General features: G+C 38.7%; 1 protein-coding gene across 5 annotated transcripts in view; it reads left to right on the top strand.

Annotated features, from left to right (window-relative positions):
• rgs19 (regulator of G protein signaling 19) overlaps positions 1-26938 on the top strand; it is a 40067-nt gene extending 13129 nt beyond the window's left edge. The window contains exons 1-6 of one of the 5 annotated variants that reach the window (XM_077542315.1): positions 952-1231; positions 5103-5442; positions 14028-14197; positions 14945-15037; positions 15669-15903; positions 23471-26938. In XM_077542315.1, coding sequence (XP_077398441.1) covers positions 14070-14197; positions 14945-15037; positions 15669-15903; positions 23471-23659 — 645 coding nt within the window. In that variant the 5' untranslated portion in view covers positions 952-1231; positions 5103-5442; positions 14028-14069 and the 3' untranslated portion in view covers positions 23660-26938. Of the gene's footprint in view, positions 1-951; positions 1232-5102; positions 5443-14027; positions 14198-14944; positions 15038-15668; positions 15904-23470 lie in introns of those variants that run through there. The other 4 variants (XM_077542308.1, XM_077542298.1, XM_077542290.1 and 1 more) reach the window with 4 other exon arrangements.
• Positions 26939-27527: the final 589 nt, after the last annotated feature.

Here is a 27527-nt window from a genome sequence, read left to right as displayed (position 1 = left end):
AATTTGGTTGTTTGTCCTCTTATTACACAAGAAGTTACAGACTACGTCACTTTTGGATCGTGACGTCGTCGCCCCCGCCACCCACAGGCTCAGTCTCGTACACGCCTCCTTAAATGCCTTCTTAGCGACTTGCTGCTGTCAATCACGGCCAGACCACGCCCAACCCTCTCCCCATTCGCAGCCTAACGGTCCTAAAGGCGACACCCCCTTCCCGTTGAATTACTCTTTAAATACGGTAAATTATGGGTGATTTGTGACTGGAATTCATAAAGTTGGGCTACCAATGACGATGGATTCAAAACAGTCATATCCATTCGATGCTTGTTGGCCAATAAAATCTTGGTGTAGAATTGAGCTATACTTTGACTAGTTATCCATGAAATGCTGTTTGGCCAACTAGTATGAGAGCGGATGAGGACTGTGTATTTCTCCCTACATTAAAAATATCATCCTTTTTAATGACATTTTAGTAAGTGTACCTTTAATCTGATTGTGTATTTTTTCCCCCTGTAACTTATTTTTGTATCCTGAATATGCAACACTTACATGCCCCGAGGCAATGTCAATTTAGCCTGTGCTTACCCAACAAAGCGTTCTTTGATTCTGCAGTTGTACGATTCAGAATTTTGCTGTTCGAACTGACATAACACATGACGTCAGTGTAGCTCACAAGACTTTCCAAAAAAAGGATTACACTAAAATAAAGTTTGCTGAGAAGAAAAAAACATGACGAGAATAAAAAGGAATATATAAATTATAGTTGAAGTCTCTCAAAAAAGAAAGAAAAATAAATAAATCAGCTGAAGTAAGCATAGCCTACGTGTCGTCATTTGTTGTCACAGTTACTCCTAGACTGTATAATTGCTTTTGTTTGAACACAATATTAACAGTGGTCAATTTGTTTGCATTTATGCATGTAAAACATTAATATGAAGTATAGATTGCTCACACTGACTTTTCCCTTTCTTTCCTTTGTGTGCATGTGTTTTTTGGTGCATTTTGTGGCTGCCATGTTCGTCAACTAATATTCTTGTAACTTTCATTTCTGTATAATTTTACACTTCCATTTCCATTACTTACATTTTTTGTGTGTGGTGTGCGTGGGTGTGAATTCATAAAGAAGAGGTTCGAGACCAAAGGGGGGATGACATGCATGCGCCCGGCCTGCTAACATCGCTGACGACTCGCACGCTGTCCCAACGGCCGCCCTCACGACATGACGGACATGCTGGTAAACATCATTTTCTCTCTTTCAATGGCGTGAATTACACAAAAGCGTTGATGTCTTTAAAAAGTGTTACATGCAGAAGCCAAACTTGCATCAAATGATTGCTTTCCCGTGATCTCAGTTTACGGCTCATAAGTATGATGGATTATGTCACAAGACAGTACACAGCATGTTTTCAAGGATGCTATATGGAGTGACTCAACATGGGCGGGGCTTGTAAGTGCTTGTAATGAGGTGAAATAATTAGATAAGGATGTGGTTAGAGACAGTAAGACGGTTGGGAACAAAAACGCCTTTAGGCAAAAGATGGGCTTCTCCATGTGGATGTTCAGGAACTGTACTGTGTAAATGCATGAACTCTAATATTATATGTAGGCTGCAACCATTTTTAGTCTATAAGCTCACCAATCAGAACCTTTTAGTTAAGTCTTGTATTTGAACATGTTCAAAATGTCCTTGCGTATCAATTTGTTCACCAAAATGCGCATTTGTTTGTAATACCGTCGTAATCTATCATAAGACGTATCGGCAACGTTCTTTCCATTCAGGAATTCACTCTTGACGCCCAAACACTACGGCAGAGGTGGACAAAGTCAGTCCTGCAGGTTTTGGAGGTTTCTCACTTCCAACACAAGCTGATTCCAATCAACAGGATCGTTATCAGGTTTATGCAGAGCTTGCTGATGAGCTGGTCATATATCAGCTGTGTTGGAGAAGGGCAACATGCAAAACCTGCAGGTCTCCGGCCCTCGATGCCCACCTTTGCATTACGGTGAGAGTGTGCTTGTGTTTAGGTGGAGCGTGCTCTGTTTGGAGGAGCATGGAAATGAAAAACAAAAATCTAGAGAGTCTGGAGACATATTGAACATATTTTCGACTTTGTATTTGATGTTTTACAAGTTCTCAGTGTGCCCACCACGGGGGCACCCTGGACAGTCAAGCCAATGAAAATTCCTGCAACAAGATGTTGCAGCCCAGGCAGAAGGCTATATAAACATGAAAATATCAATGGCATCTGAGTCCCTGCAAAAGGTTTAAGCCGATCGGCAAAATGAGGACATAGCATATACGGTGTTAGATTTTTGTACAGTCCACGACATCGCTTTGACAAATTTTCATTTTGGACTTATTTCCTGGTCTATTTTGCTAGAAAAGTGCGTATGGCGTTGTCAAGTATTGGCATAATTTAGACGGCATTTCTAACCATCTCAGATTTCATATTCTTCCTTCGAGAGAGAAAAAACTTCAAAATTAGGGGTGTGAATTGCCTAGTACGTAGCGATTCCATCCATATCACAATTTGATTCAATATCGATTAATCCCCATACGAATCTATAAGTTGATTATTGCGATTTTTTTTTAACTCAAATTTCTAAAATACTAATCAGTAAACTTGTACATGTACACTGTAAGATTTGTATGAAAATGTATTTATTTATCTGAAACTTCAGGCTTATAACTGTGAGCCACCGTATTTAACAATCCATTGCATGTTTGAACAGCACTGAATTAAAATATTAAGGCTTACTGTTCCATTAATATAACATTCTTCCATGCTTAACGTGTGAACCCTAACCCTAAGTAAGACGTTTTGTTTAAACATCGATTCCACTGCATATCAAATCGATTTAAGAATTGTGTGCTGTAATATCGCGATATATTGCCGAATCGATTTTTTTTAACACCCCTAGTCGAAAACTACTTCAACTATGAATGGCATGTCTGCACATGTTCTCATAAATTTTTATGGCAATCAGTCGTGTTTTTTGGACATATTTAATGTGACAAATTTTTTCGCCGATTGGTTGGCAACCAGTTCAGGGTGTACCCCGCCTACTGCCCGAAGCCAGCTGGGATAGGCTCCAGCGCCCCCCGCGGCCCTTGTGAGGACAAGCGCTTAAGAAAATGGATGGATAGATGGATTTTTTTTTGTGTCTACTAGACTAAAATAATTAAAAAAATACTGTGTGTGTGTGTTTCATTCTAATATTTTCAGACTATCATTAACACATTTGCACACATACTCATTCATGTTGGGCACAACCAGTCACCGTTTTCATTTATATGCCACCGTATTGGACTGGTTGCATAAACAACCACAGGTTGGCTGTGTTTGACAGTTAGTTCCGCAATAAATCTCTTTTTTTTTTCTCAAAGAAAGAATATGAAAAGAGTGCTATCTAAATTATGGCAATACTTGACGATACCATACGCACCTTCATAACAGAATAGACTATCACAATGATGACGTAGACTGGACAAAAATGGCCAATAATTACATCTTCTAGTAAAAAGGAATCGAGAAATAATAATGTTCATCCGTTGTGTTGGTCAATTTGTTTCAAATTTCACGATAATTCGCACGTTGTCTCAAATGTTGCTAAAACGTCGCAAAAACGTCGCAAAATGACAGATTGACAGATGGCAACCTCATAATTGCCAAATTCAACGTTCGGCAACGTTTGCAGCTCAGTGGAATTTAGGGGCCAGTGGTTCCTGGAGAAGTGGATATACTCTCAATTTTCCCAAATTTTTTTAAGTGGTCCAGAAAAACATCCTCTTTTAGAAACGGTGACATGTGAGAATTTAAAAAATCTGTCATTTGTAGCCTACTTGCTCACAATAATAAAATGATCATGACTTGTTAAGAACAGTTTGGTAACACGAGTGGCCTGAAATAATGTAAAATGTATTTATCATGAGGCAAAAAAAAGTATATATTGTTAAAAAATTACAATATTTACTGAACAATGAACAAAAAACAACCAGTTCAGGGTGTACCCCGCCTACTGCTCAAATCCAGCTGGGATAGGCTCCAACACAGTTTTTCACTCTGGAGCCGGAGTCATTGTCATGAAATTAGCGCATAGCTTGCCACTACGATAGTCATTTGTTCCATGCTAGTAAACATAGTAACATAACATCATCACAGCGTTTCAATATAGAACGAACTGTGTAAAAAAAACTCAGTTAGCATGACAAACAAGTTTTACCTTTGCATTACGAGGTATATTGTCCCCCGGTGTGACCGTAGCATCTCGCTTTTAAATCAGCTGGTCCGGTGTAAGGAGAAGAGACGGCATTGACTACATAATGATATAAGTCGTGCGCTGTGAATTCCGGTAAAGTCGGCGATTTGATTAACTTGGTAAAATCAGCAGGCGGGAGAAGGTAAGGGCTGTTTTCAAACTAGCGATCTCCAACTAAAGTAAATATCGCGCTCTATGAGTCCCGACTAAATGTGCAACTTCGACTGACAGGTTGAAACTTTGGTTGAAGTGATAGATTCCATGGCACTATGGGCAATAATAACTTTTAATTTGTAAAATAACAGTCGCTAAGTCGCTCCGGGTCACGTCCACTTCCATTCAACAATCATTTCCTTCCGCCGTCCGTCATAGGGCAGTCACGTGATCACGTGACGTCGGTGCAAATGGGCAAATAGCTACAATAAAACTTAACTAAAGCATGTAGTTAGTGTGTAAACGGCAGCGTCCACCCCGTGAATCGAACCCACGTCGCGATCAAGTATCCCGTGTACGGGGGCAAATCAGTTCACCTGAGCAAAATTTCTGAGTCACCATTGTGGCTTGGGGGAGCAATTGAAATGTTTAATAAATATATGTCTTAAAGACAAAAAATAAAAAATTTGGAGTTTGTAATTATTTAAATATTGATGCCAATATAGTAAATATTGGTTTCAAATATCGGTTATCAGCCTCCTTGACTACCATTAATCGGTATTGGCACTGATAGTGAGGTTGTACTGTACCTTTCTTTACTGTACTGTGCTGAATTGAACCCAACTGGACGGCATGTTTGAAAGTGTGTCTATTAAACGGCTCACTTTGGTCTTTTTAACCCCTCATCATAGTGTGAGCTCGTCTAAAATAGTCTCTGAGACGTTTGAAAAGAGCGGGGAACAAGTCGAGACTGGAAGCAGCTCGAGTTGTCGGCGTGCAGATGCCTCGTCTGATTCATCAAATTTCACAGCGAAAGCAAGAAGTGTCACAATCAACGCCATCATCTGCATGCCTCCCACCCCCACACTCTATTTCCTGTCTGCCATCTCTCAACACTTCTTGCTCGCTCCCTTCCTCCTTCACTCAATGAAGACATGTTGACTGTTGGAAGTCTTTGTAGTTTGGCAACAAGTGTGAAGAAGATCTGTGTTTTTTGGTTCCACCATCCACATTGACGACTCTTCTCTTTTGGTGAGCTCTCCTGTTCATTCTTTGTCTAACTCTAAGACTTAAGTTCTGACTTTGGTCCATAACGGCTTAGTTGACGCTCTGATTGAAGGCTTACTCTTCGCGTCAGCGTGTATGCTGACACAGGTGCACTGTGAAATTGCTTCCCGTGTGTTGTTGAAAGACTTAGGGTGTGATTTTTTCCCCCCCTACTTCTTTAAATGCGAGTTTTAGCAGTAAATTGCCTTATCTGCATTCATTCTAAGATTTTCTAATAATCACATCTGTCCATGCTTTTCATAGATGTTCCATTTGGACTTGGCTTTCTTATTTCTTTTTGTGTTTGTCTTTTTGTGTATTTGTACAATACCTGCGTGAAACGGGGTTTTTTCATCACAGTTAGTTTTTATTTCATTTCGACTTTATTTATTTATTTATTTTTGATTCATTTAGTTTTAATTCATTTTAGAGAAGTCTTGTTACTTTTTATTTTTTTTAAACACCTCATTTAAATTTCGTTTTTTTTTTTTTTTTTTTTTTACATATAATGTATGGAATATTTGTCAAGTGCACAATAAAAAATAAAATAATTGCGTGGTGAACTACTAAGCTTTACACGATCAGGATTTTTTGATCAGTCATCAACAAGTTTGAAAAAAATTATAAATGATCACGATTCAATCAGAAGATGAAACAATATATTTAAAAAAATAACTTTTAAATTGACTCCATTTGCGGGGGGTTGCGACTGACATGTATAATCGATGTCAATTGAAATGCATAGAGAAATATTCTTCAAAAAAGGCTGTTGGAAATTTAATATAATATGTCATGTCTTATTTAAAAGAGCCGATCAATGACATCACTGATTGATTGGGCAAATTGAGGCATTACAGTCGATCACTGATTTTGCATAGAAGGCTAAAAATAAAATAAAATAAAATGTGCCCTGCAGGCTCATGTATTGTATATTACTGAAAAAAATGAAGGACATTTTCGCTTTCATTATAGTTAGTTTTAGAAATGTGCAATTTCTGTTTTGATTTTTTTAATAGTCTTTTTGTTCTTATTTCAATAATGAAAATGTTTTTTCTTTTCAATTTTAGTTTGAGTTATTTCATTAATGTATAAAGACTTTAGAGATGAGAGTTTTGTAGAGGAAAAAAAATCCCACTTACATAAAATATTATGGCTGTCTAAACATTTGTCATTTGAAAAGCGGTTTCAAGAACATCCACACAAATGGTACGGTCAAGCAGTTACTGTTAATGTGAGTGTTTGTTTAGCTGACATCAGCAACTACTGGCTTGTTATACATAACAGTGGGTTCACCATCACTAGCTATGCCACTGGTGTCCAAACTACGGCCCGGGGACCATTTGTGGCCTTCCATCCATTTTTAAGCGGCTAGCGGTATATACTAAAAAATGGTACATAATACATTTCTTTTATATACTGTAGAATAACTTGTATTTACATTTAAACAAGTAGCATAATTTCTCTTCATAACACTGCAGCGAATAAAAAATGTTTACAAGCAAAAAGGGTTTCCTCCACTTTCTGCTCTGTGTCAACTGTCAAGGTCCAGAGTAACTACTTTAAAACTGCCTTTTGCCTTATTTTAATCTTTATCTGCCTAAGAGATAGCTGTTCAAGTCACAATTATATATATATATATATATATATATATATATATATATATACTGTATATATAGGAAACACTAATATATAAACAAAATACAATTGTTTGATTGACTGATTTTGCTGTGCTTGTTAAATTGAAGTAAAAAAAAAAAAAGGGAGGGAAAAATAAGTGGCCCTGGCTTGCATCTTAAGATTTTTTAAATGGGGCTCTTGGAGAAAAAATTTTGGACACCCCTGGTATATGTGAACAAGAATCATTTTGACAACAATGACGAGTTTGGTTGCTCTCATGTCAAAAATCCCCAAAATCCTGCAATAGTTGTACCAGTGTGGAGGGGGGGGGGGGGTAATTGAGTTTTAGTGGAGTTTGTATGTAATGAATAGTAGATAGACCTGAGTTAGAACCTCATAAGTCACAATTTGGTCTATTTCATATTTTTCAAAAATCTAAACTATTGGTTAGTCCACATTGACAAATTATTGACCAATCTAGAGTATTGAAAATGTCTTGCTCTCTTTGATGATGCAATGTTAACGGTTGAACATGCCGTTTTTGGGGCCCCTTGAAAAGTGAGCATTTTGGAAGTACGTGGTTTCAGCCCGACGGCAGGCAGCAATATATTTGTGTTAAGGAAAGAGCATTTTTAACGTGTGCTCATCTGCATGTGTGCGCGCAAAACATTTAAAGAGAAGGAAAGGGTGTGAGGGAGGGTTCAAGCAAATCTAAAGCAGTGTTAAACATGTTTGGACAGGTTCTTAGAACATTTCCTCCACTAAACCTGGGGTCGAACCACTGGAAGGCACCTGTGGAGGGTTTGAGCGTGGGCCAAGAAAACCATTCAAATGTGCACGAGAAGACAAAAGAAGAATTACAGTTAAAAGCCCTTCTTCTTGACAGTCGGCAACATTATGAAGCAAACTACCAACATGTACAGGAGACTTGTGTCCTTCAGTCAGGCTGTAGAATGTGAGTTGGCATTTAAAGCACTTCTAAAATCATGCCAAGCTTTAGATAAACATAAACATTCCAACCATTTAATTTTTTTTTAACATTTTGACGTCACTGCAAGTGATCACATCTCTACTGACGTACATAGCAACAGTAATTACAACATATGACAAAAATCTCTTTCCTTCCTACTTTGCCTCGATTTCCCTCCTGTTCATTGAGACTGACACACGCTTGTGCACAGATGCTGGCAGTCAAGTGGTAAAATTAATCACCACTATTGTGTCAAATTAATATTTGAAATGAGCACTTAAGTCATTACCATTTTAACTAGGGGTGTGCCAAAAAATTGATTTAAATAAGAATTGCGATTCCCATTTAGTATGATTCAGAATCGATTTTAAATGTCCCCAAATCGATTTTATTTAAATTATTTTATACTGTCTTGCCTTTGAGTGTGCCTTTATTGGGAGCGCTGTTCATGTTGTACTCGATTTTGCCACATAGGGGCAGTGTGGTTCCACGTGGTCTGATACACAGTTAAGTTGTAGCCACATTAGAGAGTAGAAGGAAAAAGTCACAATCAAGTTGTTCCAATAAAAGTTGTTTTTTTGCAGCGTGGAGCCGTTTTTTTGAGTGATAAAAGTGCCGCGAGTAGCTCGCTAATTTGCATTAGCGAGTCAGACAGTAGATCATTACGATTCCTTGCACAGCTATAAATTGAAGCAAAAATCATTGTCAATCAAATCATTTTGAATAAAAAATCGTTCATAATCGAAAATCGATTCTGAATCGAATTGCAGGCTCAATGATTCCCACCCCTAATTTTAACACTCAAATGTGTAAATTGCTAACAGCTTCTAATGTTAAGATGTGAAACTAAAAAATAGGGTTAGGGTTAGGGTTAGAGGGTTAAAGTCACCTTTTGGAGAAGCTGGAGTCATTTTTAAAAAACTGAAATTAAAGGTGCATTGTGGAGTTTAAAATTTTAATGTTTAAGCTCTTTCTACATCATGTATGATCCACCAATGCACAGATGATTACAAAGAGCCCCGACTTTGTAACTGCGACTGCACCTATCAGTATCTTCCCTTCATTGTAGACTGTTTGGGGCGAACACTCTACAGTTGCTTGGGGGAGGGGAGTGGTGGAAGGTGACGCCATGCTTGTCCCCGCGGACATTTAGTGTTGGATGGATGGAAACTGGGGGGGAAAAAAAAGGCCGGCTGCGAGCACAGCCCAAACTCCAGCTCAGACTCCAAGAAAACTGAAATTTGAACGCATGCACAAGTTTGACACAGAGGCTGTAGTTACGCCTTAGGCCACAGGTGTCAGTCACGAGTAAAAACTACTGACCAACTTCACAAAGCATGTTTAAGTTTGACAGCAAATTTTTATTTACTTTTTAGTCAAAGTGTTTTGACTAAGCAAATGTTGCCATCTAAATTGTTTTACTTGACAAATTACCAAAACATTCTAGATGACGAAAAGTCCAGGAAATTTAGTCGTCTAAAATAAAAATTGTGTAACTCCACTAATTGTGTCGCTCCACTTGTTATTACATTTACCTAGATCAACGGTTTTCAGAATTGTGGCAAGAGCCACCAGTGATACACAAGCTCCCCTCTCGTAGCTTACTTATTTATTTATTTATTCAACCTTCTCTTCTATTTGAAGGCCTACTTTTTCTGAATCAGTGAAACTCACGAACTTTATTAAAACGAAAAAACATAAATAAATACTACATACTACAATAATACAGTCTAGAGGTCTCTGGCACTGTGATTTTTAATTCATGGCGGAGGATTAACGAAACAACGGGACAGTCACTGGACTAGCATATTTTTATACGCTGAATCAGGGGTCACCAATGTGGCCTTTTCCAAAAATAGCTCACCACTAATGGAACATTCGACATTGTGATTTAGATATATAAGAAAAGTACCTTTGAAAAATAAAAAGTACATTTGACTCTATTTAGGGTGGGACCAAATAAATAGTTTTAGAGCAGTAATATTTACACTTGGAAGAGTGTAAAATTAAGAATTAAAAATAAATAAAAGTCACTCAAGGTTTGAGGAACGAACTCACGACCTTCAGCTTGGGAGACTGCCACACTACCACCTGAGCTATTTCCCTCTTACTGGTTGCTTAAATTCAAGAGACCAAAAACAACATTTATTTTTTCAATTCTTCATTTTACTCTCTTCCAAGTGTAAATATTACTCTACAAATTTACTCTACAGAATTTACTGTGTAGGAATGATGCAGAAGGGATTGATCATTTGAAATATAAAAACTGTTTTATAGAAGTAAAGTGTTTCAGATTGACATGTATTTGTTTCCTAAATACTGTGAGGAACTCATTAACATGATCCGTGTCATCACATAAATGATTACATTATCAAAGGTAATTTGAGCATTTTTGTTATTTCAGTAGCGTGTATCAAACTGGTAGCACCTTCACATTAGTCAGCACCCAAGAAGTAACTCTCACTTTCAAAAAAGTTGCTGACACCCGAGCTAAATGATCCATAAAACTCATATTTTTAATGACTTCACATGCTCACCCGTGCACGGATTTCAGGATGACTTGACTGTAAATTGTGTAAGTCAATGGAATTGTCTCGAGACCTCTCCTGAGGCATATATCTGGGAAGGGTAAAGAAAAAAAATACAGTATGCAATAACAACTATAGTGTCAACTCTGAGAACTTATTGTGAGGCTATGATTATAAAAGACTATCACATGCTTGTAACTCATGTGTGTGTGTGTCAATCAGCTTAAAAGCAATATTGACAATAATGGAGTGAACTGACAAGTTTTTCGTGTGTGTGTGCTTTAACGTGTGTGATTACAAAGTTGTTCTAATGTAATCACACTTAATCAGATTAACTTGCACAACCAAATCCTGTTACACGCACACACATTTGTTCAAGCTGTTTCATTTATTTTGCCTTATAATTTGCTAAATTCACTTTTTCACTTTTATCGCCCAAAACCAACTGCTAACCGCAAACACTCACACACACACACATACACTAAAGGGTCAAACATAACATATAATGTGTGTGCGTGTGTGTGTGTGTGTGTGTGTGTGTGTGTGTGTGTGTGTGTGTATGCGCATGTTCGCTTGTGTGTGATTACAGCACAATCACATGATGCATCACAGTGTCTTTCTTTCACTTCCTCTTCTCAACATGTCTCCTCTTCCTCATCATTTCTTCTTGTCTTCTACTGTTCATATTTCTTATGTTCTATCCTACATCATGTTATTCATGTTATTAGCTCTTTCACTGCCAGACGTTTTCAGAAACGGGATGTCGCCACTGCCAGCCGATTTAAGCATTTTGAGTGATCTTTCAAGGTCCACAGAAAATGTTGTGTTTGGACTATGGAAACACACATACTACCAAATGAAAGATTGAACTCTCATCAGAAAAAAAAGTTTGTTTCTACCTTATTCCGTTCTTCAGTAATCAACAATAGAAAATGGTTACTTTCACCGAAATTCGCTGTTTTGAAACAAAAAACGGAGAAAAAGAGCTTTTTGTGAAACGATGTTATTTCATGCACTCTAGTGAATTGTACACTTCTTTTTGTCCATGAATGATGCCACAAACACCTAAATAGTGCTTTACTTCTGTAAAACGCTTTCACCAACAATGAAAAAGTGTTTTTTGATTGCAAAATACGTTTATTTCCATTCAACAGTGTAACAATTTGACAAAACAATTTCGCAAACTATTTACAAATGTGTGCAACTGTGGTACTACTTACAATTATGTGGATGTTTCAAATACAGTTTTTCCTTTTGTAACGCTCTCCTGCGTGCAAGGAGACGCCAGGACTCGCACAACAGTTTACTTTCACTTTCGCATTGGTCCGTTTTGCGTGCAAACGTTACACTTTCTTGACGGGCTTTTTTTCCGGGGAATAAAAAGCAAGTAGCAGACTGTACACACTTCCTCCGATGAATATGCATTGGACTCGGGGCACTCTCCGTCGTCCGATCGAACGTCCGCCTGTGCGTGCTCGGTTGCGCTCCGCGTTACGACACCGTCATAGCCGCCGCGTCAGCGGTTCCAATTTCGCCGTCAAGCTCGGATTCACCTTCATCATCATCGATGATGATCATCGTCGTCATCAATGTACTATTTTAGCGTTGGTCGATGCCTTTCGTCTTGTAAGTGTAGAGCTGCTTGCAAACGCTCGCCATTGCCCGTTCCCTCCTCCATCTAGCTCCATCTAACGTCTTCTACTGCCGCGTCAATGCTTCCCAACCACGGAGTCACCACCCTCATCTTCATCATCGATGATGATCATCGTCGTCAACAATGTGCTCTTTCAGCGATGCTTTTGGTCTTTGAAAAAAACGTCTCGGGCGTGAGCTCCTCGCGACCGGCCACCATTTTTCCTTTGTCTTCCATTCTCATCTCCTGCTCGACGCTCTAGCTCTGCCTCTACTGACGCCCACCCGATCTTGTCAAAAGAGAGTCATCGCTGCCCTCTAGGGGCCAAAAATAGTCATTAGGCACAACAGACCGGCTGGAAACTTTCACCACAGCTCCGGAAGCCTTGCCCGCACCCGTTTCAAAAAAAATAATAATAATAATTGGATGACGTCTTTAGACGTCATTGGCAGTGCTCCGTAGGTTTTTACTTGACGTCTATAAACGTCAATGGCAGTGAAAGAGTTAGATTACAGTTTGAGGTAGTACAGTACAGTATCTTCAAATGTTGTGCCCCCCGTAACTGCTTGTCCTCACAAGGGTCGCGGGGGCGGGGGAGCTGGAGCCTATCCCAGCTGGCTTTGGGCAGTAGGCGGGGTACACTCTGAACTGGTTGCCAGCCAATCGCAGGGCACACAGAGACCTTCACACAACCATCCACAATCACACCTATGGACAATTTGGAATGTTCAATTAACCTGCCATGCGTGTCTTTGGAATGTGGGAGGAAACCGGAGTACCCGGAGAAACTGGGAGGCTGACGTGCTAACCAGTCAGCCACCATGCCGCTGCACCACTAATATATATATATATATATATATATGGATGGATGGATGGATAGATGGAGAGAGAGCTGTCAAAATTAATCGATTATCATATTAATCGACAGCTATTTTATTCTATTTAATTGAGTAATCGTTTGGAGACATTTTTAATTTAAAATGGTCAAAATCCTCTGATATCAGCATATCCATTGTTCACTGATTTCTGCAGTCCTTCATGAAAGAAGACTGATTATCTTCTGCGTTTAATCAAAATAAAACATTTGCAAACATCTGTTTTTAGTCTACAAAACAATGACCGAACCGGTAACATAGTAAAACATCAAATTCCCTCCCTTTTATTAATCACTATACGGATACGAAGTACGAAATAAACATCAACCCCTTCTTAATAAACAGTAATCACGGGGGTGGTTGGGGTGGGGGGGTGTAATACACTTAAATGCATTAGTCGAATAATCGATTGAAGAATCGATAGATTCATTGATTCTAAAAAAAATTTGCTAGTGACAGCACTATCATAAAATGTAATTTGGGGGCTGGAATGGATTAATTGAATTTACATTCATTTCAATGGGAAAAGTTACCTCAATTTAAGAATGTTTCAACTTACAAACCAGGACACGGAACCAATTCAGGTATCACTGTAAATAATAAGACCAGTGTCAGTTGTGTACCACTAAAGGTAAAAATAATCAGCAAAAATAGCCGATGTTTGAAGGGCCCTTTAAATTACTTTTCATTTCTAACACAAATCAGAATTGTCTTTATTGGCCAAGTGTGTAAAAACACACAAAGAAATTGTCTCCGGTAGTAAGTGCCACACTAGTATTGCAGTCACAAGGGGCAAAAAAGAACATTTAGAACATAAAGTACGTAAGTACAAAGAGTCTTTATGTAATGTAAGGGAAACCCAACATCACGTATCAACCTTGCTTGTGGTGAAAAGCTGGACGTTCATTAAAAAGTCCTAAAGTATGACAACCTCTCTGTTTCGACAGTACACAGGTCCGATCCCGGCCGAGCGAGACGGTGAGCTGGCCATGGGGGTGGGTCGCAGCGAAACCTCGCCGCTGAGCGGGCCAGCGGGACAAGGCCTGAACACGACCCAGAATTCCCAGCGGCCCAGCGCCTGCTGCTTCTGCTGGTGCTGCTGTTGCAGCTGCTCATGGTAGGAGACAAAACACGTGCACAACATTTTTGGGGGATCAACCAATCAGACGAGTGATGAGCTAACAACGTATATTGAGCAGTGGCAATGCTGGCTCCCTCTAGTTGTCTGCGAAAGAATTGCAAGCTAAATACAGTTTAGTTGTATTTAACTTGAGTTCAATACAATTAAATAGAAAAAATATATAACTGGAAATCAAATCAACCAAATCTATATATGTAAACAAATAAAAATAAATATGAATACACAATTTAAAAAACAAGATTTAAACATTTATAATAAGTACAAAAATACACGTAAAAAAAATACACAAAAATAAAGCGAATTAATATCAATTTTATTTATGTTTTATTTTAGCACTTTTGCTACTCCATAGTTATTACAATGGCTTACAATATTAAATATACTTTTTAGATTTTTTTTATGACACCTAGGCCTGCTACGCTACAGTGTTTTGTTGGTCACGAAAGAGAAGTATTTTTGAGGTTGTACTATGGTGGTGTGTTTTTTTTTTTAAATCTACTAGTAGTACATTACTTTTACAAAGCTGTGTTTTTCGTAATTCGTTTTTCTCTGTAGATATTTCACTCACACACATCCTGATGTTAACACAACTGTGGTGGGTGTTGTCAGCGCGCGGTGGAGTAACATCCGTCTGTGTGGTTGTGTGTGTTAAAAGTTCTGTCATCAGTGTGTGTGTGTGCGTGGCCGTGTGTTTCTTGTCTGAAAGCCGTCTTATCATGTCAGTCTTACCATCAGGAATGAAGATGAGAGGAGGCGTAGGAGGAAGAGGACCTCACAAGACAACAAGATGGAAACAATACCAAACTATGAAGCTTGGTGAGTGCACATGGAAAAGAAAAATGCAAAAATGTCACAAATGTCCAACATAAAACACTGATGCCACCTAGTGGCAGAAAATTACTTCAGCACAAACAAATCTATGACTCTTTTAACTTAACTGTTTAGCATTTTTTTTACCTTCAAATAACTTTAGAATTACTTATTATAAAATTAATGAATCAGTGAACTGAAAGATATAATCACGTTTGTATTTGGTACACATATTTGTCCACTTTTGTTAATTAAAAAGAGTATGCAAAACTTGAAAACAATGTTTTATTGTACATTTAGAAGAGATATACCGTACGATTAATCATGAGTTAACTGTCGATGTCATGTGATTAATTACAATTAAAAATTAAAATTGACTGACAGCCTTAATATATAAACAGTATGCAGTGTGAATGTGTGCGTGTGCACGTGTGTGTTTATGCAGTACGACATGGGCATTAAATTAGTTTTAAGTTGTATTAAAAAACATTAAATTCGATTTGCTGACACCTGCAGAAACGCTGAAAAATGAGATTCACAAGTAACAATTTGGCCTTGGTGGAGGTCTGCGTTCTTAGTCATTTTGTTCATTGCTGTGCAGTAGATAACCAAGTGTTTTGCTTTGTTTTCTCACCAGCACCAAACCTTCAGCGGAGGAAATGCAGCTGTGGTCTCAGTCCTTCGACAAGCTGATGAGGAACCCGGCGGGTCGCAATGTTTTCCGGGAATTTTTGCGCACGGAGTACAGTGAGGAGAACATGTTGTTCTGGCTGGCCTGTGAAGACCTCAAACAGGAAATGAACAAGAAAACCATTGAGGAGAAGGTGCGCACCATCTACGAGGACTACATTTCCATACTGTCGCCAAAAGAGGTAGGAAAGTTGGCGAAACACAATTCGTTGACAATTGTGGCAGCCTTTTGTAATATACTGAACAAAAAATAGCTTGATAGTCTGATCTGTCAATCAAATGTTGGCTTGGACCTTTTGTTGTGGAGTTCGCATCTTCTGTCAGTGATTGTATGGGTTCTCCACACAACTCCAACTTCCTCCCAAACAGTGGCAGATGTAGGAAGTTGTACTTGAGGTGGCAGTTATTGAACACCACGCCACACCGTGAAAACTAAAAGGAATGAAATGAAAATAAAATCAATAACTGGCATAAAGAATGTATACGACATGTTTTAAATAACATCAGATTACTTCTTATTGTAGCTAAGACCTCTAATTTAGTCCAAAAAGTAATAAATATACATGTTGGTACTATAGTCAAACATACAATTCAATGCAACATACTTTAAAAAAATATATACATTTTTATTGTGAACACAATGATAGCAAATACTGTCAGTATTAACCAAACAAAATTAAAGCTCTTTTATGAAATAAAGACAAAATATTTTACAGCATGTGCTAATGTGTCAATAGCTATGTATGAGCTGGCTAGCTTAATACAGTGTACAAGCGACTGCTAAACAAATTAGCATCTCGAAAACGAAACGAAAACGTGTGCGCATTTGACCAGTTGTAGAATATTTTACTGAAACTTTTATTTTAATGTTGTAGATCGCATCATTCTTGCTCGTCTCTCCTCTTTTTTTTTTTAATTAGTTGACACAATTATGTACAAGCAATCTAAATTTCAAATGATGAATGTCTACAACAAACAAAAAACAAAACCATGCAGTCAAATCAACATTCAAACAAACTTTCAAGTTTGTCCGGTGTCACATGAAAAGCTTCACTTAAATACAACATTATTTTTAGCAATGGACAGTACATTTATATACGGTTTAAAGCTCGATCAAAAAAAACTAGGAGACGTGGAAAAGAATGACTAAATTTAGCCTTGTGTATATGGAATTTACCCAAAAGCATTATAAGATTTACCGCATGGGTAAGCACAACATTTTCATTTTCAAAACCAGATATTATATATCTGGGCTCAATCATTACATGATGACTAGTATTACAAAAAATAAACTCCATAACATCATTCCAAAACTTAGATGAAACAGAACATTGACAAAAAAAAAAAAGGTTAATAGTTTCAGATTAACTGTTGCAAAACGATCAATTCACATCAATATCTGCAAAATTGGAGATTGTGACATTACAAGGATAAATATTATGCAAAATTTTGGAATGAATTTCTTTACACTTATTCGCAACACAGAATTGAAAGGGGCAGAACCATGCTTTACTCCATTTGACGTCTTCAAATTCCAAAATGATTTACCTGTAGGTGAGATCCTATTTTGACTCTGAAGCACACCCCGTATATGTCTGTTAAAGCAATACCATCAATTTTAAGGTCAGGCATTAGAATGCTAACTTTCTGATATTTTAAATACGATTTCACCAACATTAGTATGCCTGTGGGCAATGCTTTTGTATCAGCAGAAAATTCCTTATACGTTACTGAGAACATTTTGACTCTCAAAAAGTTCTCATAAAGATTCCCATTGTCATCAAAAAGATCAGCAATAAGTTAGACCCTTTTCAATCCAACCTACTTGTAATATCACAATTATTCCAAATAATATCCATGTGTGGTGAAAAATTGTGAACATAACATAATTTCCATGCAAGCAAAGCCTGCTCATAGAATTTGGAGAGCTTAATGGGCAATTTCGCCCATTCGAATAGTTACATCCAAGTAAGAACCTCAGACCACCTACTTTTTGAAAATGTTATACGGTATAAAGGACCACAATGAACCTGAATATTCAAGACATTTCTTGAACCATTGGACCCTAAAGGTATAGTTGAGATGATTAAAATTCACCGTTTCTAAACCACCTTCAGATCACTGAATACAAAGAATTTCCTTTTTTTAAGTAATGATGCTTATTTCCAGGGTTGGGAGGGTTCCTTTTAAAATGTAATCCGTTACAGTTACAAGTTACCTGATAAAAAATGTAGTTAGTAATGTAACTGGATTACTTTTGGATTACTCCAATATTGAGTATGCTCATGAAGACGAAATAAAAATAAATATCACCACAATATATATTCTATACAATGTGCCCCTGCTATTTGCGGGTGATAGGGACCCGGGCAGCCTACAAATAGCAAAAATCCTTGCGTAATTAAAACGCATGTAGGCTATTGATTGATTGATTGAGTGATTGATTGAAAGCCATATGCTGTTTTCGAACTTTCACTGAATGCAACCACACCTCACAGTTTGAGAGATAGATAGATAGATAGATAGATAGATAGATAGATAGATAGATAGATAGATAGATAGATAGATAGATAGATAGATAGTCATCCAATGAGGATGACGATGTGTGACAACTGCAAAATAAACTTTTATCCCAGTCACAAGTTTAGCTGTGTATATGTTGTGTATGATGTTTAAATAGTGAATTAGTGGGAGGAAGATTTGTTTGGATGGTGTAACTCACATTATGGATGTAGGCTAGCGGGCTAGCTAGCAGGAAGCTACAGCGCGTAGCATGCCGCTGGACTCTCAGCTCAAACTTTCGCTCCAAGTAAGTTCCAGTGAATACCGGTCGCCATTTCCTCCTCCCGTCCGTGAAGCTTTTTCAAACTGCCCGCGTGTGGAGGACACGACGAGTCAGTTTCTACCTCATCGACATGTAGCAACGGTCCCACTCGCGCTCTCTTTCGCTCTGTCCTTCTCTCTCTCTCTCTCTCTCTTGCCCTCTCTCATCGTAGAAATTATAATTCCTCGAAGTAATCCCCATTTTTAACAAATGTACCTGTAATCTAAATACTTGTTTTTTCCTGTAACTGTAATGGAATACAGTTACTTTTTTTTCCCCCAATCTGATTACGTAACGGCGGTACATGTATTCCGTTACTCTCCAAGCCTGCTTATTTCTCCACACAAATCTAATAAATAATGTATCAGTCTCTACACATTGTGAAGGGCTAACAAAAAGGATACTTCAAACGTGATATCCCTTCTGCTTTAGACAACTCTCTTCCTTAGACGGAGAAATCTCTTCGGAGCCACATATTCAGAATAGACCTGGTCTTTTTGATTTTGGGTACAAAGTTTTGATGCTGTCTGAGAGCCATATATTTTTTTTTTATAAAAATGGCTGTATATATTATACATTGTTTAACTGGAATATTGCAAATTAAATTTTAATTTTTAAGCCATAAAAGCTCAGCAGCTATCAAAAACGAAAAACAGGATACTGGTTCCTGCTCTCCTCCCTATTTCCGTACTGAGCGGCGCGTTACGTAACATCCGCCCAGCGAAACAACAACCGGGTTATGGGGTGCCCATCTAAAAAAAAAAGAAAAGGTGCAAACAAACCTAAATAAGATAAATAAATGTGCGAATTTAATGTAATAACATTTTGCAAATTTAGTGAAGTAACAACAAAGGTATTGATATACCTCCTCGATGGGCTTTATAGAGTCATTGCTAAAAAAAGGGGCTGGTAGGAAATCGTCAGTAGATGAACTACTCGCAAATTCGCGACCCATACTATTTAAAAACAAATTAAGCAGACTTGTGACCTTGCAAAAAGGGACTCGTTCTGACAGGCCTTCTGCGGGGAGTTTATGCAGCTACTGAAGGTAGTTTTATTCAAAAGTCCAAAAAACTAAATTCTTTTTATGAACATATTTGTTGAAGAATTGTATTTTTAACAACAATGATTACAATAAATACTCTAATACATTTACAATAATATGACTGTTAACTGAAGATTATTTAGAAATGTTCAAATACTGTGTGTGTGTGTGTGTGTGTGTGTGTGTGTGTGTGTGTGTGCGTGTGTGTGTGTGTGCGTGTGTGTGTGTGTGTGTGTGTGTGTGTGTGTGTGTGTGTACGGGCACAGGAAGCACTAAATAGTTGCTGTCATGGCCCTCTGGCATTCGAGTCTTTTTATAAACACATTCACACACACAAGACTGTGTCGATGCCTGCTTGGTTTTCTGTCTGCCTGTCTGACCTTGGTTTATTGACTGTGTGTGCGCGCGTGTATGCGTGTGCTCAACTTTTTCCTAAATAGGAGCAAAGAGAAAACATAAGAACGTAAGATTGTTCTATAAATATCTTCTGACTGGAGAATGTGAATGGAAAATGGACGCATTCATGCACCAATGAGAGATGGCAAAGCGTTAACCTTAAATGCACGTGTGAGTCATACAAGTCACTATGCTGTATGCTTTGGCGGTTAAGTGAGACGCATGGAGATGGTTCTGTTTGTCATGTTTGTACCCAACGGTCCAGTTCAGTTGAAGGATTGGGAGGGTAAATCCAGATGTGTCATGTGGTAATAGCATATTAGCACCGACCAGGAGCATATTGCAGGGGGTACCTGGAAACATTTAATAATTTATTTACAGGGTGATAAGTAAATAATCTCAGTCATTTCATAAGCCTGTCAAGAATTTTTTTGAATGACATTTAAAGTTTAGAATCTGAGCAAAGTCTATTGTTCTGTAACTGTCATGAAATGTTGCACATGGGAGAGTGTGGACCCAAAGGCGAGGAGACACATCAGGGAAACAGGATTTGTGAAACTTTATTGGAACAAGTGGGGACGGGTGAGAGGACGGGACTGGGCGAGGAGGAGGCTGGTTGCCGTGACGAGGCTGGTTGCCGTGATGGGACTGGCTTGACCGGGGTTGACTTGGCAGAACTTGGGAAGCTTGGCTGGACGTGGAGAATTTAGCAGGAACGTGGAGAGCTTAACTGTGACAAGGACGACTAGACTGTAAAGAGGACGACTAGATTCAGACATAATAGTGATGTGCTTCTCGGGTCGAATCCCTGAAGCGTGTGCCGACTAATGTAGATGAGTGATTCATGAACGGCGAGTCGATCCGCGTGTTGATGACGTACGTGGTGACGTTTGAAGCCCCGCGAAGCGGATGTACCACGTGACTGATTCAGGAAATGATTCGCTAGGTTTGAGTGTAGTTCGAAATAAAAGCGACAAAGAAACGCTTCATCAGTACCATGTGAAAGAGTTTTTTCAAAAGCAGGTGAAATTCTCTGCAAAAAAAGAAACCGCCTGAGTCCAAAAACTTTGGAAAAAATATTGTTTTTAAATAAAAATGAATAAGCACTTTATTTTACCTCCTTATTTCACATTTTCACTTGTTGCATAAGCACAAACATAGACAAAGTAACACAGAACCATTCATGTTAAAACACTCTTCAAATATATATTTTTTTCTATTCAGAGCATGATTTACACCCCACCATTTTATTGCACGCACCAAGCATGTTATACATTTTTCTGTCCACATGATGGCGTAGTCGAGGAAATGAATCATCTTGAAGCCCCGACGTGTGTGTGAAGTATTGCCTGCAGGGCTTGGCTGCTTTATGGGGCTTCATTTTGCCATCACTAGACGTAGACAACTAGACTGAAACAAAAACGACTTGACTGTGACAAGGCTTAGCTTGACACAGCAGGAAACACAGACTCCCATACAGGACTTCGACACCTGACATAGACAATGATCCCAAACCGACTGGACAAACACAACTGACTAAATACACTAACACTAACGAGACACACCTGGGGAACACAATAGGAAGAGGGCGCCGATTGGTCAAACACTCTGGGAAGGGAACAGGCACACAGGTGGACGTAATCAGACATAACGAGACAAGGGAAACACTCAGAAACACAAGACAAACACCAATCACTGAAAGACACAACACACCAAAATAAACAAAACCCTAACCCATGCAAAACCAAAACGTGACAGTAACTGCCCCTATTCATTTTGAAGGTTAGCACCTGTTGATTTTAAATGGGAACAATTCCTGATACTCTCATACTGTGTTCCCATAGGTGCTTGAAATTCTAGAAAATGTTCTATTAAAATAAAAATAAAAATAAAAAATGTGTTTTGTTTATGACATTATAGTGATTTAGGGCTGAACAATTAATCAAATTCAAATCAACATTGCTAGTATGTAGTATGTAGTCATTTTCAAATCTTAAAGGCTGCAATTTGAGTCATTAGAATATTGAATTTATACAGTGTCTAGATATGTTTAGTGTTCAACTGCAGTACCATTGTTTCATTCAACACAAAGTATTCTTTCTTATGTTATTATGCTAGACTAGCGCAGATAGAAGTTTGTGCGTTACACGCCATTTTGAAAGGGAACACAGTAGTGCTATCACTAGCGACGAAAAAAATCAAGTCTCCTATTGATTATTCCATCGATTAATCGTTGTTGTTTTTTGTCTCATTCAAACATATTGAGTTGTCGAAGCCTACATTGGCCGTTAATAAATAAATACATAAACGTCATGAGTACTCGTTGTAGCTTCGTACTTGGTAATGCTAATCGCTAATACTAATCTAGCTAATGGTTTTGCGAAGTGAGTTCGTTTCTAAGGTCCGCCAGTGTCTGCCTTTACAAACTCCCTTGCGCCTGTTGTTAAGTGCATTGTGGCCAACTGGGTCCATTTGGCCCAGTTATTGCACACTATGGTGGTGTATAAATTGTAGTAATAATCTTTACGGCAAATGCTGGATGGCTTAGCCTGCATGCTACTAGGAGGAATGAGTCATGCTCTACAGTATGTTTAACGTAGATGGTAGCTACCTCCTTGTCTTGTTGCTGACGCAGGTAAGGGCTGCCATCTTACATGTGTTTGGCTCCCCAAAAATGATTAGAACTCTTTTATTTCTTGAGCGATTTTGAGGCGGATTGTTGTGTTACGGACATCAGACATGTAGCAATGACAATTTTCTCCCTTTTCAGTCTAAAGAGACCACAAATCCTAGGAAACAACTTAGAGGTGTTTTGGTGAGGGCCGGTCAGAGTCCGTCAGCAATAAGTGTCCGTGCGGAAACATGAAATATTGGTTCCGGTAACTTCCTCGTGTCGCAAATATGTTTTTAAAAATTATTAAAATAGCTCTGACTCATGCGGTCGACGCAACCGATTTCGTTCCCCAGCTCTCGAACACAGCTGACTCCCGGCCAATGTAAACAAAGAAGGAAGCACTGGAGTCCATTTGCAGGTGATCGAGACTGTCCTCCCCTAGAAAACGTCCACATAGGTTGTTTTTAAATGGCCCAAATTATGACCAAGTCTTACATATTAATAATTTAGCGACCCATATCTGTCATGTAAATAGCTGAAAATGACAAACTGACTGACAAAAACTCAACTATTAAGAGAGTGATTGGGAATCGAACATGGGTCATCTGGTCAGAAGACGAGTGTCAACCGACTGAGCTAAACAGCTGGAAGGAGGATGTTTTGATGACAACTTTTGTAACGTCAACCCCAATTGTACATTGTGTGCGACCTAGACAAAAAAAGACAAATGATCTTCATAGGTTCTTAAAGCGTTATTGTCACTTCCTGCATTTGATCTCCGGTGAGATGAAGAGACCCGTGCAAGTATAGATGATGTCAGCAAATTGTATGCGGTCTCTCCCTCAGCAATCTTGTTGGTTTTGCTTGCAGGTGAGTCTGGACGCTCGCGTACGGGAGGTGATCAACAAGAAGATGCAGGAGCCGGCGCCTCACACTTTTGAGGACGCCCAGTTGCAGATCTACACACTGATGCACAGGGACTCCTACCCGCGATTCCTCTCCTCCAGCATCTACAAGTCGCTCCTTCACGGAAACTCGCGCAGCTCCTCCGAGTCCTAGTCCAGCACTGTCTACACGCCGACCATTTCATATCACTACAGGTGAAATCGATCTTACCCCAAATATATGCCGGGACTGCCCAGACTTGACAGTGCCCAGGACACCTTCGGTCCACTTTTGTCCCAACTGCCCCGCTTGTGACCTTCCTTTTTTGGTCTGTCTTTTCATTCTCTTAATACACACACAATTCCAAACCAACCTTCTCTTGCACCGCACGGACTCACTGTCGCCAACCAGAGGAATTAAGTTGTATTACAAGAGACGACCCACCTGTGCTAGATGGCTGAGGCTGGAATGAATGTCCTTACGACGTGTACTGTGAAGGAGGTTTAAGTACCACCAGAAAGTATTGAATAATATTAGCAGTTCCAAAATCATACACGTTGGGTTCAGTGAATACAAAATTATTCATGGGTGTCAATCTCATTGTGATTGGTTGTTTGTTTACGTTGGTTTTATTTCAACACAAAGCAAAGAAAACGTCGTTATTCATGTTAATTTTTATCCATTCCCAGTACCTCCTTGTCTTTGTCCAACTTCTTCCCCAGCCACCAGATATTTTAGGCGACCCGAAGACTGCAGAAGTTCAAATCCGTGAGCTTTCTAACCAGCCAATTACCTTTAAGAGCCACTGAGCGGAAGGCACCCTTGACTCCGCCCACCTCCATGCCTTGTTTGCCTTGTTTAAGGGATGTCTCTTCTTTCCACTTTTGCCAACTGGAAAGCAGAGGACCATTCCTCCAAACTTTTTTTTTATTTTTTTCACTGCTGTGACAGACAGACTCATGATGGATTCTGACTACTGATTTACGAACTCAAACAACAGTTTCCCCCCCTAAAAATAACGATGGCTTTTGAACCATTGTTCATCCATTTGAATTTATTTCCATTTTTTTCACATTTTTCACACTTTTTTTTTTTTGAATGCAAAAAGAGGAGTTTCCTTTGTGGACTGAACTGATCCAATACATGACGCAAACGCACTCAAGCTGCAATAAAAACTGGAGTCCACACGCACACACGGTATTTCTATCACCATACTTCGGAAGGTACAATTTGATTCTGTGACTAATATGAAACTGAACACGTGATACATGTGTCTCATACAACTAAAAACTCTCAGCTAATGTTCAAATTAAGATTTTTGTTTTGTTCAATCTTAAGCGGGGTGATGCAGATATGCGTTCATAGTATTTATGTCACCATTCTTGAGGGAGGAAATTTGACTTAACTATATTTATTTATTTATAAGTACACTGGAACCTCTTATGTCGAACACAATCTGTTCTGGGACGGTGGTCAACCACCAATTTGTTGAAAGTTCAAAACTATATATCAGAAAATGTTTTTTAGGTGACACTTGAACATTCTATACGGTATATATACGGTATGTTAATCACTGTTAATAGAGTGGTGCCTTGAAATATGAGTTTAATTCATTCTGTGACCACACTTGTCTTTCTCTATTGTAATGAATGAGAAAATGCTATTAATTTGTTCCAGGCTCCCCAAAAGACAAAAAAAATGTTTAGTTTTTTTGTAATAACCGAAAATAGATGCCTTAACATTGTCAGTTTTATACACAATTGTATTGTTACATAATCTGTTACTCCAAAGTTTGTGTTCAAGATTATCTGTTGCTCTACAAACCCCGATTTCAAGTTGATCAGTTTGAACTTTAAATATATTGTCTTGGTAGTGCAGTCAATGGAATACAGCTTGAAAAGGATCGGCAAATCTTACATAACGTCATAACTTCGGGTTTGTAAAACCGCGGCCAGCAATGCTAGCTGTTAGCATGTCAATGGCGTTTTTTGGCGTTAGCGTTAAGCTAGCGGGCCATTCTTAAAGCAATGTTGTTTTTAAACACACACCATGTAATTCTCATTGTTTTGTTTAGTTTGACAGCAATCTTCAATGATGAAGCATATTTTTGACATACTGCTGCTTATTGTGAAATGAGTTCACTGCCACCATAACAGCGCTCGTATCTTAAGTCTGTGCTTGCAAGTTGGGTCACTCGTATTTCAAGACACCACTGTCACACAAAAATGGTATGTAAATGATGAAGGCATAATTAAAGTTGCATACATTTTTAAATAGTAATGCTAATAGTAAAATGTCTACCTTAGCTTTGGGGGGGGGGGGGGGGGTGACTCCATCAGCATATATTGTGTAAAACACTGGAGTCTGATCTTGTTTGATATGAGACTGCTGACTTGTCATAAATTCCAGTCATTGTATATTCTATCCTTCTCTTAACACTCCTTGTTTAGGAGACTTCTTCTAATGGTGTCCCAAGTAAAGCCAAACGAACAATAATCACAGTTAATCCGTTATTGGTCGCTCAACTTGTTTATCCAATTGACATTAGTTAAGTTGATGCGTGAAATGGAGGTTTGAAGGATGTTTTCACAAAAATTCAGAAATCGTGCAACCTCTGGAATGTTCGACTTTAGAGGTTCCACAACAACAATTTGTGTCAGCCCACCAATGTCTCGCTGTTACATGTTGGGACACGTTTCGACATATTTCTCAGCAGCCCAAAGGCAAAACTGTTGAGTTGCGTTTGTTACATTTTTCTAAGTATAGTGATGCAAATACACGCGCACACACCAGGGTGGCCTACCTGGTTGTTGCTGCTGACTCCTGCCTCTGTGACTTCTCACCTTTGACCTCACCACTGTTTTACTGCCGGCTCCTGATTGGCTGCCGGCGGCCTCTGGGCTCAACTGTGGTTGGTCGATTCAGGTAGGAGGCGGGATAAACATTCCCAATTGCAAGACCAGACACAGCGTTATGAGCATTTCTATATAAAATGGTATCCCATAGTGTGGCTGTATCAAATATTGTGACTCAACAAAGATAACAATGCTCATTTTTTATTGACACTGTGTTGTGTTTATAAATTTCAGTAGTGGGGAACTGCATCACCATGACAGGTGTGTCCATTATGTGTAAGGCGTAGCTCTCTGTGAGCATTCTTGTCTTTGTAACGCAGAATTTTTTAATACAGCTCGTAATTGTGCCAATTGATCAAAATGCTGTGGCTGGTTAGTGATGCTTTGTGGGAAATTCAGTTGGAGTCAGTCTATGGAGGCAAACATCAAAACAAAACAAAAAAAGCCTAGTTTTTAATGAAACTGGTCACTAAATGCATTTATCTTGCTATTCTATTCATGTTATTTATTTTATATTTTGTTGAAAAACTGATTTGAATTGTATTGTACATAAAAAGAAAGCCTTTGAACATCCAACAAGCTGCCTTCTTTTTTGGGGTGTTCGATTTGATTTTGTGATTCTTTTAATTGCTTATCTTTAATGTGTTATGAAACAAACTATACCAAAAGTCATCACCTTAACTTTTATCATTGATAACCACAACTACGTTTATCTTCCTTAAACCTTTGGATCCGGGAAACATATTCATAGTGCGCACGTATGGATGTGTTCTTTTGCCATCCATCATCGTCGAAGCTCTTACTGCTGTCGTTTGAGGCAAAAGTGAACATGACTTGAGGAAACGCCTGTTGTTGACACAACACTCACACACTAACTTACTAAGTGTAATAGTCCATTTATAGTTCAGCCTCTTTTTTCCCTAAAGTTCACTGAAACCTGATCTTCCTCTACCTCTGTATGAGACACACATTCAAACACATGCACTCACACAACTCAATTGCATTTAACTTTTTCAATATGTAATTCTATAAGCAAATTTTGCATAATAATTAAAAATATATAATTAAATTATAAAAAATCAATTACTGGGAAATTATAGTGCCTGGGTTGGACAAGCAATCCAAGTAATGGAAGGTTGGTCGGCTCCATCCAACACAGATGTGAAGCCGTCAGAATCAGTAGTTAA

The sequence above is a fragment of the Vanacampus margaritifer genome, chromosome 1 (assembly GCF_051991255.1).
Source record: "Vanacampus margaritifer isolate UIUO_Vmar chromosome 1, RoL_Vmar_1.0, whole genome shotgun sequence".
NCBI lineage: Eukaryota > Metazoa > Chordata > Actinopteri > Syngnathiformes > Syngnathidae > Vanacampus > Vanacampus margaritifer.
Note: the sequence above shows the minus strand (reverse complement) of the source record. Positions and strands in the feature narration are given on the sequence as shown.